Source organism: Symphalangus syndactylus, chromosome X (assembly GCF_028878055.3).
Source record: "Symphalangus syndactylus isolate Jambi chromosome X, NHGRI_mSymSyn1-v2.1_pri, whole genome shotgun sequence".
Taxonomy (NCBI): domain Eukaryota; kingdom Metazoa; phylum Chordata; class Mammalia; order Primates; family Hylobatidae; genus Symphalangus; species Symphalangus syndactylus.
In genome coordinates this window covers 106,560,725-106,577,891 of record NC_072447.2, presented here as the reverse complement: position 1 = coordinate 106,577,891, position 17,167 = coordinate 106,560,725, and the positions used below count along the sequence as shown (strand labels likewise).

Sequence of the window (17,167 nt, the reverse complement as noted above, 5' to 3'; positions counted from 1 at the left end):
GATCCTAGAGTTTAGCACCAGGATTGAAGTCCTGATGGATCTGACCTCGAATCCTAGGCCCATAACCAATAATGTGCGACTCTGTGTCAAGGCTGAAATGAGCGGTACGACAGGGCCCACTCAAAGTCTGCTGGGCAATGGTGGGTGTGGTTTCTGGAACCGATGTCCCGACTCCAGCCTTCTGTCCAAGAGACTCATCATTGCACACTGTTGCCCTATACCGTCTCTCCTTTTTACGGACTGTGTGAGAACTGTTTCTCTGGTGTTCAACTTGAAGTGAAGTAACAGGGACAGACAAGATGTACATGGACAGGAAGGAAGGAGGGTTTTCAGAGGGGAGCATATCACCAGGATGAATTCAGTTCCCTGGAGGCGTTTTCAATGTGTGTTTCTTTGTCTTCTCTGTACTCACCCTCTTCTTTCTGACCCACACATCCATCCCTTGACCTTTTCACCCTGTATGCCAGGTACTCATGCCCCTTCCTTGCCATGTCTACTTCATTGCAAGGGCAGTCATTTCTACTTCTGCCTTTGACAATATCAGCCACTGTCTGGTCCCGTCATCCTTCTGTCCCAAAGAACCTGTAAAGCACAGCCGTATAATTATATGTATATATTTAGACAGAGAGTGGTTTATGTAATAAATTCGAAAAGTGAAATGTCTGGATCAAAGTGTAAGAATGACTTCTGAATGGTTAGGCATATTGCAGAAAATTACATTTAAAGTTAATATTGTTATGTGTGAATTTGATCCTGTCATTATGATGTTAGCTGGTTATTTTGCTCGTTAGTTGATGCAGTTTCTTCCTAGCCTCGATGGTCTTTACAATTTGGCATGATTTTGCAGTGGCTGGTACCGGTCGTTCCTTTCCGTGTTTAGTGCTTCCTTCAGGAGCTCTTTGAGGGCAGGCCTGGTGGTGACAAAATCTCTCAGCATTTGCTTGTCTGTAAAGGATTTTATTTCTCCTTCACTTATGAAGCTTAGTTTGGCTGGATATGAAATTCTGGGTTGAAAGTTCTTTTCTTTAAGAATGTTGAATATTGGCCCCCACTCTCTTCTGGCTTGTAGAGTTTCTGCCGAGAGATCCGCTGTTAGTCTGATGGGCTTCCCTTTGTGGGTAACCTGACCTTTCTCTCTGGCTGCTCTTAACATTTTTTTTTTTTTTTCATTTCAACTTTGGTGAATGTGACAATTATGTCGACTCACACACGGTTAGTGGAAGTGTGTATTGGTGTAAATATCATTGAAAATCCTCACGAAAATATCACTTTATGCTTAAAAGTACTCATGTGCTTCTCCTGGGAAACTGTAGAGCGGGGACTCAAAATCTTAAACCCACTTTGAAGCCCTGGCTGTGTTCCACTGGGTTTTTTGGCCACCCCCGCTGGGGGTGCTCTGTAACCCTGGTCAACCTGTGGATATTGTTCCATTACTTTTGTGTACAGGGAACTCTCTTACTTTCTTATTTTAAAACTATCAGTTCAAATATCAAAACACCGAGAGGTAAAAAAGAAAAAAAGCACTAAAAAGCATATTTTGAACAAGAAACAAAATTTGGCCATATGTAATACATAACACACGAAAAGAAATGTGCAGTGGGATCCAGTGTTGTGTGGCAATGTGTTTACCAACATGATTCGGAGTACATGTATCTGTAACCTAATTGTAGAAGCATGTAATACAAAACGCTAATACTTGCTCGCATGGGCAACACGGACACACAGACCACACATCCTTCCCTTTCTCTGAGACGGAGATGATGCTTCCTGTCTGCCACAAGGCTGAGTGAACACAACATGCCTGTAGGTCCAGAGCATTCTTCCTACAGAGACCAGATGTCCAGAAAGCTCTGTCTGCTGGATTCAGGGAACGCCTCTCCTCCTTTCTGTCAGCACTATTTGCAAAAGCCTCCTTCTCTGAGATCTTCAAAGCTGCAGTTCTAGCCACAGTCTGCAGGGAGGTACTTAGTTCTATTTCTAAGGATACATTAATGAAAAAATATTAATGTTGCAGAAGAAAAAATGAATTTGTCCTAGTTTTGCAGGCAGGTTATGAAGTAGTGCTGCAGCCCGAATAGCTCTGGAATGAATATAAATAGAGGTCGGTAGAAATGGTTCAGATGGATGTATTCTCAAAAGTGGTTTTGTCGATGATCCCAAACCTACATCAAATGCATTCATTTAACAATTATTAATTAGGCCCTTATTCTATGCCAGACACTACCAGCCCAAAGTGACTCCTAATCGGAAAACCCGTGGCCCAAACAGATTACACCCATGTGGTCCCAGACAAAGATCTCCACCTTATCCAAGACACCTGTTTCCCACCCCAACAGGAGTGACTAGCACAAAACATCGTCCCTGGCCTGCTCACAAAAAAATCTGTCAATGAGACCTGAAAGCTTGCCATTTAAGGGAGAACGAGTGCAGTCTCTGGAGGAGCACTCAGGGTATAGAGGCAGACCAATATACGTGAGGACATAATTCCTGTTCTGCCACTTACCTGGCTGGGAAATGTACCTGACATCTGTGAACCGAATATTCATGATCTGAAAAGGGACTGTGGATAGAATTCTCATGGGATTTCTGTGAGGAGGTCAAGAGAAACCTAGTGAGTCTGCCCAACACTGAGCAGATGTTGGTTGCCACTGGACAAGGGTTGGTTTTCTTCTTATCCCGTTCTTTCCCTGCCATAGCAGGGATGCTGATGCCATGCACTCAGTGGCATGGCAGTGATGTAGGCAGAATTCCAAACTAGCACAGGAAGTACCAGTAGGAATGCATGTGATATCATAAAGGTTACTCACTACTATGTCTGTGTGGGGGGATCAGCCAGTACATGGTGGGGCTTGAGGGGAAACCCAGGCGGTCTGGGTGAGAAGTACTAGCTGCTTTATAATACTCTTGACATCGCCTGTAATTCTGGCAGCACAACTGCGAGACAGGGATTGTGCTGAGATGCCAGAGTTCAGCAAGTGGATGTGCACCTGTGTGTGTTTTGTCTCCGGCATCTCTCTCTGTCCGATCCCTCTGTGGCTTTTTATCACATGTGCTCTCTTCCAACACAAGGCCTTGCCTGAGGCTGTGGCTGTAGCTGTTGGCTAGCTTACACTTTTACACCTTCTTCCCCTCAGTGACGTTATTTGTGAAGTAATGTGTGTTCTCAAAAATGACTCTGACTCTTCCTGTGCTCCATATATTGACCGTGTGCCCTTAACCCTCACTTTAGTCTTTGATTTTTTTCCCTTTCATTTATGGACTTTCATGAAAGTGAGTTGGTTTCTGGACATCCTCCAAATTTCACCAATAGGGGTCTTCGTTGTTGTTGTTGTTGTTGAGTAGTGTTATGGACTCATAACTTTTTAACATACTGATGGGCTCCAAACCCCGGTTAAAGGATTTTGAGTAAAGGAATGACAAGATTTGACTTACACCTTAAAAAATCACTCTGCCTCCTGTGTTGAAAATAGATGGTAGGGGAGTCAAGGGCAAAAGCAGAAGGACAACTTGGAAGGCAGCATAATCCAGGAGACAGATGTCGGTGACCTGGCCAGGGTAGGTAGCAATGGAGGGGGTGAGAAGTGGCCAGACTCTGGATATATTTTAAAGGTAGAGCCAAGAGAAGATACATCCATCCTGATGGGTTGGATGTAGAGTGTGAGAGAAAGAGAGCACTCCAGCCCCACTTTCAAGTTGTGGGGACCAAGCATCAGGAATGTCTAGGTCAGATGCTCTGCCCACATTTAATTTCACTTCTAATGGCACACAGGGAAAGTCCCAGCAGTCGAGAGGAGCAGGACTGTCCTGACAGTGGGTCACACACACTGAAAGCAATGACGCCCCCTACAGAAGTTCATCTGAGGCCTGGCCATAATCAGTACATTGCAGAGAGGTCAACAGTGACCGAAATTTTATTCATAAGAGTGCCCTGAGACAAGGTGTACATTTTGAAATTGGTTGAGGTCTGTTTGACGATGGTCCAGGAGATGGTCTACCTTCGTGAATGCTACAAGACAGTAGAGGGGGAAAAAAAAAATACATGCTCTGTTTTTGTTGTTGGGTACAGTGTGTCGGGTACGGTGTTTTATTTATGTCATTTAGATCCTGTTACTGTAGTGGTTTTCAGTATCTGCTGATTTTCTTTCCAGTAATTCTGTCACTTGCTTAGAAAGAGTTGTGTCTTGGGCTGAAAGCATTTCGGGCTGGGCAAAAAGAAAGCTTGCTCTGGATATTTCAAACTCAGTATTGTTGAGGGCAAGGCTGGAGGCAGGAGGGCAGCTTGGGAAGCTGTTACATCAGACCCACCTGTCATTAAAGCTTGTACTGCACCGGCAAAGAAGTATAGCTTGCTGATTGTTCACAGAATGCATTTGGGGATTGGATTTGGGAGGCGCGAGAGAGCTTGTCTCCCAGGTGTTGGCGTGGTTGTTAGATTAGAGAAGGCTGAGGGAAGGCAAGATGAGGACCCCTTCCAGGTGTGTGGCTGGTATCTAGTCTAACCCAGGGACACACGCACCTCTGTTCTTTATAATTCCTGCTCCATTTCTTAAGAGGTTCAACACAGTTGCTTCCTCTCCCAAGATTCCTCCCCTGATTGTGCCACCTGTGAGATAAGGCTCTTGTATCTGGACAGGCAGAGGAGTTTGTTTTCTGGGGCTTATGTGGCGGGTTGGCACTTTGCTAGCCCTACCATGGAGTTAGCTCACGACATGGTACATGGTAAGTGGACCATTGATGTGTCTCAAACTTGTCTTTTTGTTCTCAGCTGCAGAATGCCATGACCGTGGTAGCACTTTTCAAGGAAGAAAGAAAGGTGGGAGTTCTTTCCGGGATAATTTTGACGGGAGGAACTGTCATTATGAACATGGTGGGTATGAGCGCCCGCCTTCACACTGCCAGGAGAATGATGGAAGCATGGAGATGAGGGATGTCCACAAGGACCAACAACTAAGACAGTAAGTGACCAGGCAGCCTGCTTTGCACGCAGCAGCCCCCGGGACTGTGCGACCCTTTCATTCTCTGTGGTCTTCCTTTTCTTCTCTCATTAGAGAACTGAAGAATGCTGGGAGTGGAACAGTGGCTGAGCAATCCTAACTGTAGCCCTGGCGTCAGTGAGTCGAGCATGTATAGAAGACTTTCTTAGATTTAATGGATACCCACCTTCTCTCCTTCTTCCCCACAGCACTCCTTATAGCATCCGACGCGAAAGAGGAATGAAATGGCATAGTGAAGACGAAATCCGTTTTACCACGTGGAGAAATACAAAACCTCCAAAGAGAAAAATGAAGCAGAACACACAGGATGGATACACAAGGAACTGGTTCAAGGTCACAGTGAGTATCTTGGTGGGGTCTGCATTAGGTAGACTATTCTGGAACCTGATAGAAGGAAGACCACTTAAAACACCCTAGGTTGATTATTTGGAGGAGAGCTTCGGAATGGGGGGAAAGGGAGTTTAGGGCATCCATAGTTGGCACAAAAATAAGAAATCATGTCAGTGGTCCTTTCTTTAGAAGTCTAAGCTAAGTAGAAGGTTGGAAAAAAAAAAGAAAAAAAAAAACCCAGCTGGTTGGTTCTGTTCTCCATCCTTAGTTCCATGTTGTCTCTCCCTTCCCTCCTATTTCTTCTTTTTACCCTTAGATTCCTTACGGGATAAAGTATGACAAGGCATGGCTAATGAATTCAATCCGGAGCCATTGCAGTGACCCCTTCACTCCGGTTGATGTAAGAGAGGATGGCGAAGCCAGATGAGTGGGCACGGGGGACGGGGAGAGGCCTGGCTCAGCAGGGGCCATTGGCCTCTGACGCTGTTGCTCTTGCCTTCACTCCCTGTAGTTCCACTACGTCCGAAATCGGGCATGCTTCTTTGTCCAGGATGCTAGTGCTGCCTCCGCATTGAAGGATGTCAGTTATAAGATTTGTGATGACGAGAACCAAAAGGTGCGTGCCGAGGGCATTCCCTGTACTTAGTCTCTGGGCAGGAGGACAGGCCAGGGGGCTGGTCATCCTCTTTGGGATGAGAGGTCCTGGTACTTAGCACCCTGCCTTCCTGCAGATATGTATATTTGTCAATCATTCTACTGCGCCCTACTCTGTGAAGAATAAGTTGAAGCCAGGCCAAATGGAGATGCTAAAGGTAATACAGACTCAAGGATCATTGTATGCCCGCTTCCTGGACCCACCACTTCTTCCCCTGGCCCCCTCTTTCCCTGTCACCACCGCCACCACCGCCGCCACCACCACCACCACCACCAGAGCCTCAGAGCCTCTTGTCTTCATCTCTATCTCTGCAGCTGACCATGAACAAACGGTACAATGTCTCCCAGCAAGCTCTTGATCTCCAGAATCTCCGCTTTGACCCAGGTAAGGCTGACAGCAACAATTCTAAGACAAGCAGGGGCAGAGAGGTCTGCCTAGGAGGGAGACTTAGGAATGGCAATTTACAGAGGGGTTGGCGCTGGCTCTGGTCCAGCCAGGGCCCTCCCAGCCTTCTGATGCCCTTCTCTTGGCTTCTTCAAGACTTGATGGGCCGTGACATTGATATAATCCTGAATCGAAGAAACTGCATGGCTGCCACCCTGAAGATCATTGAAAGAAATTTCCCTGAGGTGAAGCCTTAGGCTCAGTGCTGGTATTTAGTTAGAGGGGTGGAAGAGATAAGGTGGAGGGAAGATTTGTCTCTGAGGCCCAAGATAGTAGCCGCCCCTCTAACTCTTCTTGACCCAAAGCTGTTGTCTTTGAACTTGTGCAACAACAAACTGTACCAGCTGGATGGCCTTTCCGACATTATAGAGAAGGCTCCCAAAGTCAAGACCCTGAACCTCTCCAAAAATAAGGTGAGAAGGGGGAGCCAGATCAACTTTGGGTGGAGGGCAGGACACATCAGGATAGTGGCAACAGACAGGCAGTGGTACCTGTGGGTGACCGTGAGGACTGGGGGAATTCGGAACCCAAGGTTCCAGGTGTCTGTCTTTCCCTGGCCCTCCTTCAGTTTCCTCCCCATCTTTCTTAGCTGGAGTCGGTGTGGGAGTTGGGCAAGGTGAAAGGGCTGAAGCTCAAAGAGCTATGGCTAGAAGGGAACCCCTTGTGCAACACCTTCTCGGACCAGTGCGCCTATGTAAGGTCAGTGGCAACCCCTGTCGCCCTTCCTGGGCACCTTTGCTCCCTGGGTGACTGAGCTGTGTCTGAAGGTGCCCTTCTGCAGGAAGAAGCAGCCTTGGTCCTCCGGGAGGACCACAAACCCCCCTCCTACACACACACACGCACGCACACACACACACACACACACACACACACACAGTCCTCTCTCTGTGTCACTCACTCATCTGTGCTTAGAGGTCTCCTTTCCTTCCTCTGACATGGTCCCTTTTTCACCTGCTCTGGGGTGTGTTTCCCGCCTGTCTCCACCAAGCCTCCTCCAGTGCACCCTCTGTGAGTGTGCTCCAGGAAGTGGGGCTCCCCCATCTCCCCAGGACCAGCAGTATTCAGATGCTGGTGCCCTGGACCGAGAAGAGTCCTTTAGTCCGGGGCCTCATGCTGAGACTGGCCTTCCTGCCTCTATGCTGAGATGGGGCTTCCCTCCCCTGTCCCGAGAGGGGTTCTCCTTCTCTTGCTCCAAAAAGGTCCCTTCTCCTGTCCTGGGCTGGCATGGGGGCTTCCCTGCCCCATACTGAGGGCTGGGGCCCTGGGTGGCTGCTGTCATGCCATCTCTTCCTCTGGCCCAATGCCAGGAGCTGGGCCCTCCTTGGGGAGAAACCTGGGTTTCCTGAGTCAAGGGGCCAGAAGCGGGCCACGTTCCTGAGGCAGGAGTGGAAGGTAGAGGGCAGAGGAGGTTGAGGAGACAGAAGGACAGGCCTCTCAGGGCACTGCCCCTCCTTCCCTCCACACCTCACATCGTCCTGCCTGGGCCCTCAGAGGAGCCCTGGGTAGCCCGAGATGGGTAGCATTCCTCGGTCAAGGCGTCAGCAGAGGGGCACAGGAGTCAGGGACCCTCAGAAGAGAATGCAGTGGTCTGGAGAGGGGGGTCCCCAGACTCTGAACCCCATGCTGAGCTGGGGCCTGACTCTTCACTCCTCCCGGGAGAAGATCTCCTGTCCCCGTGGCTGCTCTGTTTCCCATGCCCAGCTCAGACTGGGCTCACACAGGTGAGAAAGGCTCCAGCTGCATCCAGTGGGCCCCAGCCCAACAGGCGCATGTTTTCCTTTCCTGCCTGGGTCCCCAGGGCCAGCCAGGGAGCAGTGAGGGAAAGGGCTGCAGCAGGGGAGCCCTTTTCTCCTCTATTCCCCCCTGAACTCCACCTCTGCGGTAGAGAGTCTTTCCCTTCCCTTGGCATTGCATCCTGTTTCTCCCTTGTCTCTCCTCTCCTACGTCTCACCCATCCGTCCCTCCCTACCTTCACCCCGTTTCTGTTGTCGTCCCCTCTGCCTTCCCCTTCCTGCCTCCTGAGTCCGGCCTCACTCACCTCCGTGTCCCAGCATCCTGGGCCGTCCCTAAGGGCTGACCTGGTCTTGGCCAGGGCCTGGTCAGGCAGGTTGATGGACAGCCAGTGAGGTAGCAGAGCCCTGGGCTGCCACCCCATTTCCTGCTCCCTGCAGAGCCTTCCAAGGGGGACTTGGGCAAAGGGGAGGGAGGGAGGGAAGAAGGGAGGGGAAGAAAGCCCTGGAGCCTGGGCTCCCAATGCTGCTTCTTGTGGCACTGGAGAAAAGGGAGTCAGGACAGTCTAGATGGAGGCTAACCGGGAGGAAGGAGAGGGAGGAGTGTGAGAGGGAGTGGAAGAGAGACTGTGCAACCCTGAACTGTCAGTCACTTCATTCAATTTTTGGTTTTGGACAGTGCCATCCGGGATTGTTTCCCCAAGTTGTTACGCCTGGTAAGTATGTATAATACCGTCATCATTGTCTCCTCTTACTCAAGAAAATGACCTCCACACCTGCCCTCAAGTCCTTTGGGTCTTGCCTAGATTACATGCTTGTATCAGACCCTCATCCATTTTACAGGCATGGATTCCTGAAAAAGACAAGAATATTCTCCCTGGAAAATATGTCCCCCCCGCCGCCCCCCCCCCCACACACACACATTTGCATGTAATAGTAGAGATGTCCAGCACCCCATGAGAAAGCCACCCACTGGAATTTCCAGGGCCATTTCCCACCTGGCCTCTGATGCTTGTCTCCCTGGGCATGTTCATCTTATCGGTCATCCAGCTCCACCTCCTTGGTCTCCACTGCTGACTCCCTCTTTCCTTCTCCAGGACGGCCGAGAGTTATCCGCACCAGTGGTTGTTGACATTGACAGCTCTGAGACGATGAAACCCTGCAAGGTGAGGAAGAAGGACCAAGCAAGATTCGGGTTGCTGTAAGGGAGGCTTTGTCCACCGCATAGATCCAAATTGTCTTTTGATTTCAGCAAAACTTTACTGGATCTGAGACCCTAAAGCACTTAGTCCTGCAATTCCTGCAGCAGTGAGTATCCCTGGGACCATGAGGAAGGGGAGGGCTGAGACAGGCTGGGTCACCCGTGCACATGTCAGCTCATGGGAGTTTTCAAGTCTCATCTGGGACCCAGGCCACAGAGATAGCCTGTCCTCACTGCTTCCCCACAGGTATTACTCGATCTATGACTCTGGAGATCGACAGGGTCTCCTCGGTGCTTACCACAATGAGGCCTGCTTCTCCTTGGCTATTCCCTTCGACCCCAAGGACTCAGCCCCGTGAGTATCACGGCTCAGACCCTGCTCTGGGGCTGTGTGTCTCCCCAGCAGACACAGGCCAACTCCTGGAAATGCCCGCACTGGCCGGACCACCCACTCCTGCTCCTCTTTTTCTCCTAGGAACAGCTTGTGCAAGTACTTTGAGGATAGCAGGAATATGAAAGCACTCAAGGACCCCTGTAAGTGTGTGATGGGGAAGAGTGGACAAGGTAAGGGGGTGTGATGGGAACAATCACAGGGGCCAAGGACCAGGATGTGGCAGCCCCCCGCCCCGCCCCGCCCCGCCCACCCTGCCATTCCTTGCTTCTCCTCTCCTCTACAGACCTGAAGGGGGAACTGCTGAGGCGCACAAAACGTGACATTGTGGACTCCCTCAGTGCGTTGCCCAAAACTCATCATGACCTCAGCTCCTTCCTGGTGGACCTGTGGTGCCAGACGGTGAGCACCTGCTTCCTCCCTTGGGCAGGCCCAGAGAGCCAGAGGTGGGTAGGAGGTTAAGGAGGATCCTGAGCACCTGAGCGCTTCCTTTTCAGGAACGGATGCTCTGCTTTTCTGTCAATGGGGTTTTCAAGGAAGGTGAGTGTCTGTGTAGTCCCCTCCCCAGATCCGCCACTGCTCCCTCCCCCTGGCTGGGCTCCCTCTCAGAACTCCCCCAGCTTCCCTGCTTTCGTTCCATTCCTTTCCTTTCCTTCCTCTTCGTTCTTCCGTGTTTTCCCACCCCCACTCTGCCCTCAAACCACCCTGATCTGACCTAGGCCCATGCCTGTTTGCCCTGCACAGCTCAGGCGTGCGTTAAGGACACAGACTGTGGAGTTTGACAGCTCTCATCCCAGGTCCTTACTCTGTGAATTTGTGCTGGTTACTTAACCCTTCAGTTTCCTCATTTGCAAAACGGGGCTAATAATCTATCTTTTGGGCTACTGTGAAATAGGAATTAAGTGAACTTGTGGTTTTCACAGGGCCCCACACGATAGGGGCCCTGTCACTGGGAGCGGATTGTTCCTGTTGCTGCCCTCCCCATTCCTGCCACATCTGCCTGACTCCAAGTGAACAATTGTCCTGGTCTGCCCCCGCCCCCCCCCCCCCCCCGTTCTGTGTGAGTGTCAAGCAAGACTCTGACTGGGGATCACCGTGTGAGCATGTTAAAGCCTGTGCAACTCTAAGGTGGTGGTGTTTGTTGTCTTTGAAGTGGAAGGACAGTCTCAGGGTTCTGTTCTCGCCTTCACCCGGACCTTCATTGCTACCCCTGGCAGCAGTTCCAGGTTAGTGCCGTGTTGTGGGTGGGAGCACTCATCCAAGCTTGGGGCCAGCGTTGTGGAAATGTGGTGGGTGCAGTCCTCGGGGTGTTCTCAATATTGTGGAAGGCCGACAGGAAGATCCAAGGAGCAGTCTAGCCTAGTGTTTAAGAGTGTGGGCCCTGGAGTCAGAATACAGATTCTGTTCCTCACCCCAACACTCACAAACTGTGTGACCTTGATCAACTTATTCGACCACTCTGTGATTCAGTGCCTTTTTCTGAAAATTGGAATAAGACTATCCACTTCCTTGGGCTGTTGTACAGGGTAAATGCGTTGGGGTTGGATCTAAAAATCTAGTGAAGCTGGTAGACAGTCTCTCCAAAGGTGGACTCTGTGGGAGGGTTAGAGGGTACCAGCCAAAAAATCTGGGAGGCAGGCACAGTTAGGGATATGGAAGGAATTTGGTTGTTGAGTGGCAGTGGTTAAGAAGGATCCTGTTGTTGGGGGTGCGGAATTATCTACTTGTCCAGTTTGAGGGTGCATTTTTCTTTCCTCCAGTCTGTGCATCGTGAATGACGAGCTGTTTGTGAGGGATGCCAGCCCCCAGGAGACTCAGAGTGCCTTCTTCATCCCAGTGTCCACACTCTCCTCCAACTCTGAGCCCTCCCTCTCCCAGGAGCAGCAGGAAATGGTGCAGGCTTTCTCTGCCCAGTCTGGGATGAAACTGGAGTGGTCTCAGAAGTGAGTGCTGGGAGTACGTGGGGATGGGGGGAATTGGGACATCAGAGGAATGAGTAATGGAAACTCACATGCGATTTGGAAAAATAACTATCTGGATATTTTGCTTCCAAAAAAAGTGGGCCCATGGAAAAGGTATCATACTTTTATACTGGTATATGTAAATCTTTTTTTGAATGGCATAATGCCCAAATGACATTACCTTCCATTTGTAAAATCTGAAACAATCAACCACAACAAACTACTGATTAACCGGGTCAGCAAGGTTGAAAGATACAATATACAAAAATCATTTCTACTTCTATGTAGTTGCAATGGACAATCCAAAAAAATGAAATTAAGAAAATAAGTTCATCTACAGTAGCATCGAAAAGAATAAAGTATGTAGGAACAAATTTAAGAGAAGATGCGCAAATCTTATACTCTGAAATCTGCAAAACATTGCTGAAAAAAATTAAAGAAGACCTAAATACATGGAAAGGCATCCCACGTTCATAGATTGGAAGACTTAATATCATTAGGATGGCAGTACCACCCAGAACAATCTACAGATTCATTGCAGTCCCTGACAGAATCCCAACTGACTTCTTTGCAGAAATTGACAAGGTAATCCCAAAATTCATGTGGAAATGCAGTGGACCCCAAACAGCCAACACCATCTTGAAAGAGAAGAACAACGGTAGAAGACTCACACTTCCCCATTTCAGAACTTGCTACAAAACTACATTGATCAAGACTGTATGGTACCGACATAGGAACAGACGTGGGAATCAATGGAATATAATTGAGAGTCCACAGATAATCTCACATATTTATGTCCAGCTGATTATCACTCAGGGTGCTGAAAAAATCCAATGGAGAAAAAAAAATAGTCTTCTTAACAAATGGTGCTGGGAGAAGTGGATATCCACTTGCAAAACAATTAATTTTGACCCCTAACTCACATCATGTGCAAACACTGGCAGAAAATGGATCAATGACCTAAAATAAGAGCTAGAACTGTAAAACACTGTAAGTGTACATCTTCATTACCTTGAATTAGGCAACCATTTCTTTCCTATGAAACCAGAAGCACAAGCAACCAAAGAAAAAATAGGTAAATTGGACTTCATCTAAATTAAAAGCTTTTGTGCATCAGCAGACACTATCAAGAAAGCGGAAAACCGACTGATGGGAACAAGAGAAAATATTTGCAAATCACATTGCTGACAAGAAGAACCCTTACAACTCGACAACAAACAGACAAGCCACCCAATTAAAAAATGGGGAAATGATTTGAATAGACGTTTCTCCAAAGAAGATATACAAATGACCAAGAAGCGCGTGAAAATCTTCTCAACATCATTAGTCATTAGGGAAACGCATATCGAAACCACAGTGAGTTACCACTTCATACCCACTACGATAGCTTTAGTCCATAAAAGGAAACATTACAAATGTCGGTGAGAATGCAGAGAAATTGGAAATCTCATGCATTACTACTGGGAACATAAAATGGAGCAGTTGCTGGGGAAAAGATTTTGGCAATTCCTCAAAATCTTAAACTTGGAGTTACCACATGATCCAGTAATGCCACTCCTAAGTGTCTACCAAAAGAAATGAAAATATATGCCCATTCAACAACTTGCACATGAATTTCCGTAGTGGCATTGTTCCAAATAGCCAAAAAATGGAAACACGTCGATTGACCTTCAGCTGATGAATGGATAATGTGGTACATCCATGCGGTGGAATATTATTAGAATATTATTCATCCACAAAAAAGGATGTAGTTGTGATATATGCTATGACGTGGATGAACCCTGAAAACATTATGTGCTAAGTGAGAGCACCCAGTCACAAAAAGCCACATAATTATATGATTCCATTCATACGAAGTGTTCGGAATAGCCAGATCCGTAGAGACCGAAAGCAGAGTAGTGGTTGCCAAGATCTGGGGAAGAGGGAGAACAGGGAGTGATCTCTAACAGTTAAGGAGTTTCTTTTTGAGGTGATAAAAATAGTTTGGAATTAGATAGTTGTGATAGTTGCACAATCTTGTGAATAGACTTAAAAGCACTGAATTGTACACCTTAAAATGGTGACTGCTACAGTATGTGCATTATATCTCAATAAAAAAGAAACGTATTATTGAATTTCCACTTGTTATTTCTTGAACATCTTTCTTTATCAATATGTATTAAGCTCCCTTGTTCATTTGAATACCCCTATGTTTCTGATTTGAATTCTAGTGGGCATTAATGTCAGGGGTAGGCGTTTTGGTTTTCCCTAGGCCTTTTTTCATTGTTACAATAGTGCTCATATTGGTACATGTGACCCAGCAAAAAGGTAGCATAGATTCAGGGTGGCATTGCATAGTCAGCGTGTCTGTCCTGGGATAGTCATGGAGAGCACCTGTTCTTCTCCCACCGCAGGTGCCTTCAGGACAATGAGTGGAACTACACTAGAGCTGGCCAGGTCTTCACTATGTTCCAGGTGAGGTCTGGGAATCAAGTAGGTAAAAGACAGCTGTCTCTGGGTCGTCAGGAGGGCCAAGAAGATGGAGGCCGGGTAGTGTGGTGATGGAACCCAGGGCACCTGGCTCTACTAACATCCTGACTCCTTTTCTTTGCTTTCTCTAGACCGAGGGCAAGATCCCCGCGGAGGCCTTCAAGCAAATCTCCTGAGAGGAGCCCTTCGATGTCTTCTTTGTCTTCGTTCACATCCTCTTTGTTTCCTCTTTTCACCAGCCTAAGGCCTGGCTGACCAGGAAGCCAACGTTAACTTGCAGGCCACATGACATAACCATCCAAAGAGCCAGCTGCTCTGTGTATTTGCGCCACTCATGATCACCATTTTATTTTCATAATAAAGAGTGACGTTACACGTTGTACATTGTGTGCCCTGGATTGCTCTTCCCCTGCCCCAACCGTGAGCCAGCGGGGCCAGGGCTGAAAGCACTGCATCCCTGTTCATCCCTGGCTGGCCTTAGCAGATACACGAATCTGGCTTGCCTTCATAGGTAATTTTGTCAGTAAATCCTCATGAGAAAGGACACACGCTCCTTCCAGAGATTGGCCTTGAGAGACAGTGGGACTCTGTCAGATGCTCGACCTGGAGGCCCACAGAAGCAGGCATGTTACCTTGGCACACCAGGGGCTTCCATCCACCGTCCCAACCCCTCCCTTTCCCAAAGGTGCACTTTTCGAGGAGGAGTCTCGGGAGCACTTGCGGCGGGGGAGGGGGGAGACTCAGCCCATCTACCCAGCGCACTCCTCAGAGAGCTGACACCGGGTGCTCCATGCATGTTCTTGAAGGGGTTCAGCCATTTATTTTCACTTCTAAACAAACAGCGGTAGCACAGAATCTCACCTTATGGTCAGTTCTCAACAACTGGCATTTAGCAGTTCCGAACTGCAGGCAAGAGTTGAATGCAACATTTGCACAATTTATTGTCCACACTTCTGTGACGCTTGCACGTTAGACAATCAGCTGGCATACTTTTTGAAATTAAAATAATAGCAGTGTGATGTTTTCAAGTCACAGTCCTGTAAATGGTGACATAGGAGAAGTACCACCAGTTTACAAATTATGCCTCCGCTTTCGTGTTTGGCATACGTTATTTCCTACCACTTGCCACTTTTCTGTTCTTCGTGTACATGTACATTAGGGATCTATATGTTGGAGTGTGGATTTCATAAAACTAGGAACTAAGGGGATAGTCGCCATTACAAAAAGAATAATGCCAACCTTGTTCTTCCCTGTAGTGCCTCAGTAGTCAAAGACAAGCTCCTGTACCTCTCTAAGCCTTGGTCCTCTCACCCAGGGAGCAGAGACTACAATGTGTGCTTCTCAGCCTCATCGTGGGGACTAGAGATGGCCTCACATGTTACCCAGCAACCACAGTGTCTGTTCAGCTCAGGCTCTCAGAGCTGCCAGGGCTCCTTTGTGGACAGGAACCATGGAACCCATCACATGGCCCCTCTGCTTCCTCTCTCTACATCATCAGGCTTCCACAGCCTGGACCTCCTTCCCTAGCCAGCTCTGACGTCCTGGTCTTCCAGTCACTCATCCTCCTGCCAATTCCCACGATTTCCTGCGGTCCTGTCCTCCCAGCACATGCTAACTCTGACACCTGAACTCACTCTCTCATCTCTCGTGCGCTCTACCTCTACACACACACACACACACACACGCACACACACACACGTCTCTCTGCAAATGGTCCATTAGGACACAATCTTGGAAGTTTAAATGGTGAGGCAAAGTGTATGCTTCCCAAGATTATTTCTGAAGTTGGAGGGAGGAGATAAGAGTACTCACATACATTGCTTCCGAGCATGTAAATTGACGCAGCCATTTTTTAGAATCATTGAGAACAATTCAGTCATAAATAACTGAGTAAATATATATGTGCACATAAATATATATGCACACATTTTTATATGAAATCATAATGCAGATACAGTTTAATATCCATTTCATTTTAGTTAACAAAGTCATTAACATAAAGCTATTCATGTCATCATGCTATAATTTTACGTAGATCTGCAGTGATGACTTTCTTTTATTCTTGACATTTTTCATTTATGTGCTAATTGTGTGGAGTGTGGAGGGGAAACTTTGATTCGGATAGAAAGGAGCATATGGCAGCCACAGCCAGGAGAGTCCATCCACAGCTGCTCTGTTCTTTTCCTTGGGCCTTGGCACACTCTCCTTAGGGATAGGGTGGCAGGGAGGCTGGGGCTGTGGGATTCATAAGGGCTCATCCCTGAGAAGAGGCATTATTTCCCATATGTCACTTGTTTTCCTGCCCATTGCGTATGATGGCATCAAGTTTATAGACACCTCCAACAGGGTGTACTTTTTTTAGAGTTGGGGTCTCATTATGTTGCCCAGGCTGGACTCTAACTCCTGGGTGCAAACTCCTGGGCTCAAGCAGTCCTTCAGCCTCAGCCTCAAGAGTAGCTGGGATTAGAGTCACCCAGCAAAGCTGCACTTCTTACAAAGGTTGCTGGTGTGGGCGGGTGGTGGACCCCTCCCTGTCTTCATCAGAGCACAGGAAACTCCGTGTGGAAGGAGTCCAGAAGCAACTGCAGGAACACCAGGGTGAGTGGCCTCGATGATGCCCTTTTCTATCCCTCATCTCCAAGTAAATTTTGTGCCTTCCCTCAGAATACCTCTGGCTCCTGTGTATTAGTCTGCACTCCTAATAGTCTGTCCCAGAACTTGCCTCCAACTGATTCCCTTACCCCGGGGTTCCTGCCTATAGCTCCTGCCCTCAGCCCTACTGCATAACTGCTGCTGATCTTTGCAAACATGGATTCCATTCATCCTAGTTGTCTGCTCATGAGGCCTTAATGGCATCATTCCATTAATGATCTCAGAATTCCCCTCCATGCAGCACTCCTTATGATCCCACCCTCCTGTTACCCGTGTGGTGGAGAAAGCCAGTGGTTGGATATGAACCCTTCTCCCCTTCAATGGCCACATCCAAGAACAC

General features: G+C 48.2%; 1 protein-coding gene across 6 annotated transcripts in view; it reads left to right on the top strand.

Annotated features, from left to right (window-relative positions):
• LOC129475952 (nuclear RNA export factor 2) overlaps positions 1-14,557 on the top strand; it is a 49,662-nt gene extending 35,105 nt beyond the window's left edge. For 5 of the 6 annotated variants that reach the window (XM_063635199.1, XM_063635202.1, XM_063635204.1 and 2 more), the window contains 19 exons: positions 4,766-4,955; positions 5,183-5,333; positions 5,641-5,724; positions 5,836-5,940; positions 6,056-6,136; positions 6,294-6,363; positions 6,520-6,608; positions 6,729-6,836; positions 7,013-7,122; positions 8,833-8,869; positions 9,251-9,319; positions 9,406-9,461; positions 9,602-9,709; positions 9,830-9,888; positions 10,032-10,147; positions 10,243-10,285; positions 10,899-10,971; positions 11,506-11,688; positions 14,307-14,557. In XM_063635199.1, the coding sequence (XP_063491269.1) occupies positions 4,766-4,955; positions 5,183-5,333; positions 5,641-5,724; positions 5,836-5,940; positions 6,056-6,136; positions 6,294-6,363; positions 6,520-6,608; positions 6,729-6,836; positions 7,013-7,122; positions 8,833-8,869; positions 9,251-9,319; positions 9,406-9,461; positions 9,602-9,709; positions 9,830-9,888; positions 10,032-10,147; positions 10,243-10,285; positions 10,899-10,971; positions 11,506-11,688; positions 14,307-14,430 (1,856 nt within the window). In that variant the 3' untranslated portion in view covers positions 14,431-14,557. Of the gene's footprint in view, positions 1-4,765; positions 4,956-5,182; positions 5,334-5,640; positions 5,725-5,835; positions 5,941-6,055; positions 6,137-6,293; positions 6,364-6,519; positions 6,609-6,728; positions 6,837-7,012; positions 7,123-8,832; positions 8,870-9,250; positions 9,320-9,405; positions 9,462-9,601; positions 9,710-9,829; positions 9,889-10,031; positions 10,148-10,242; positions 10,286-10,898; positions 10,972-11,505; positions 11,689-14,099; positions 14,161-14,306 lie in introns of all 6 variants that reach the window. The other variant, XM_063635200.1, reaches the window with a different exon arrangement.
• The last annotated feature ends 2,610 nt before the right edge of the window (positions 14,558-17,167 follow it).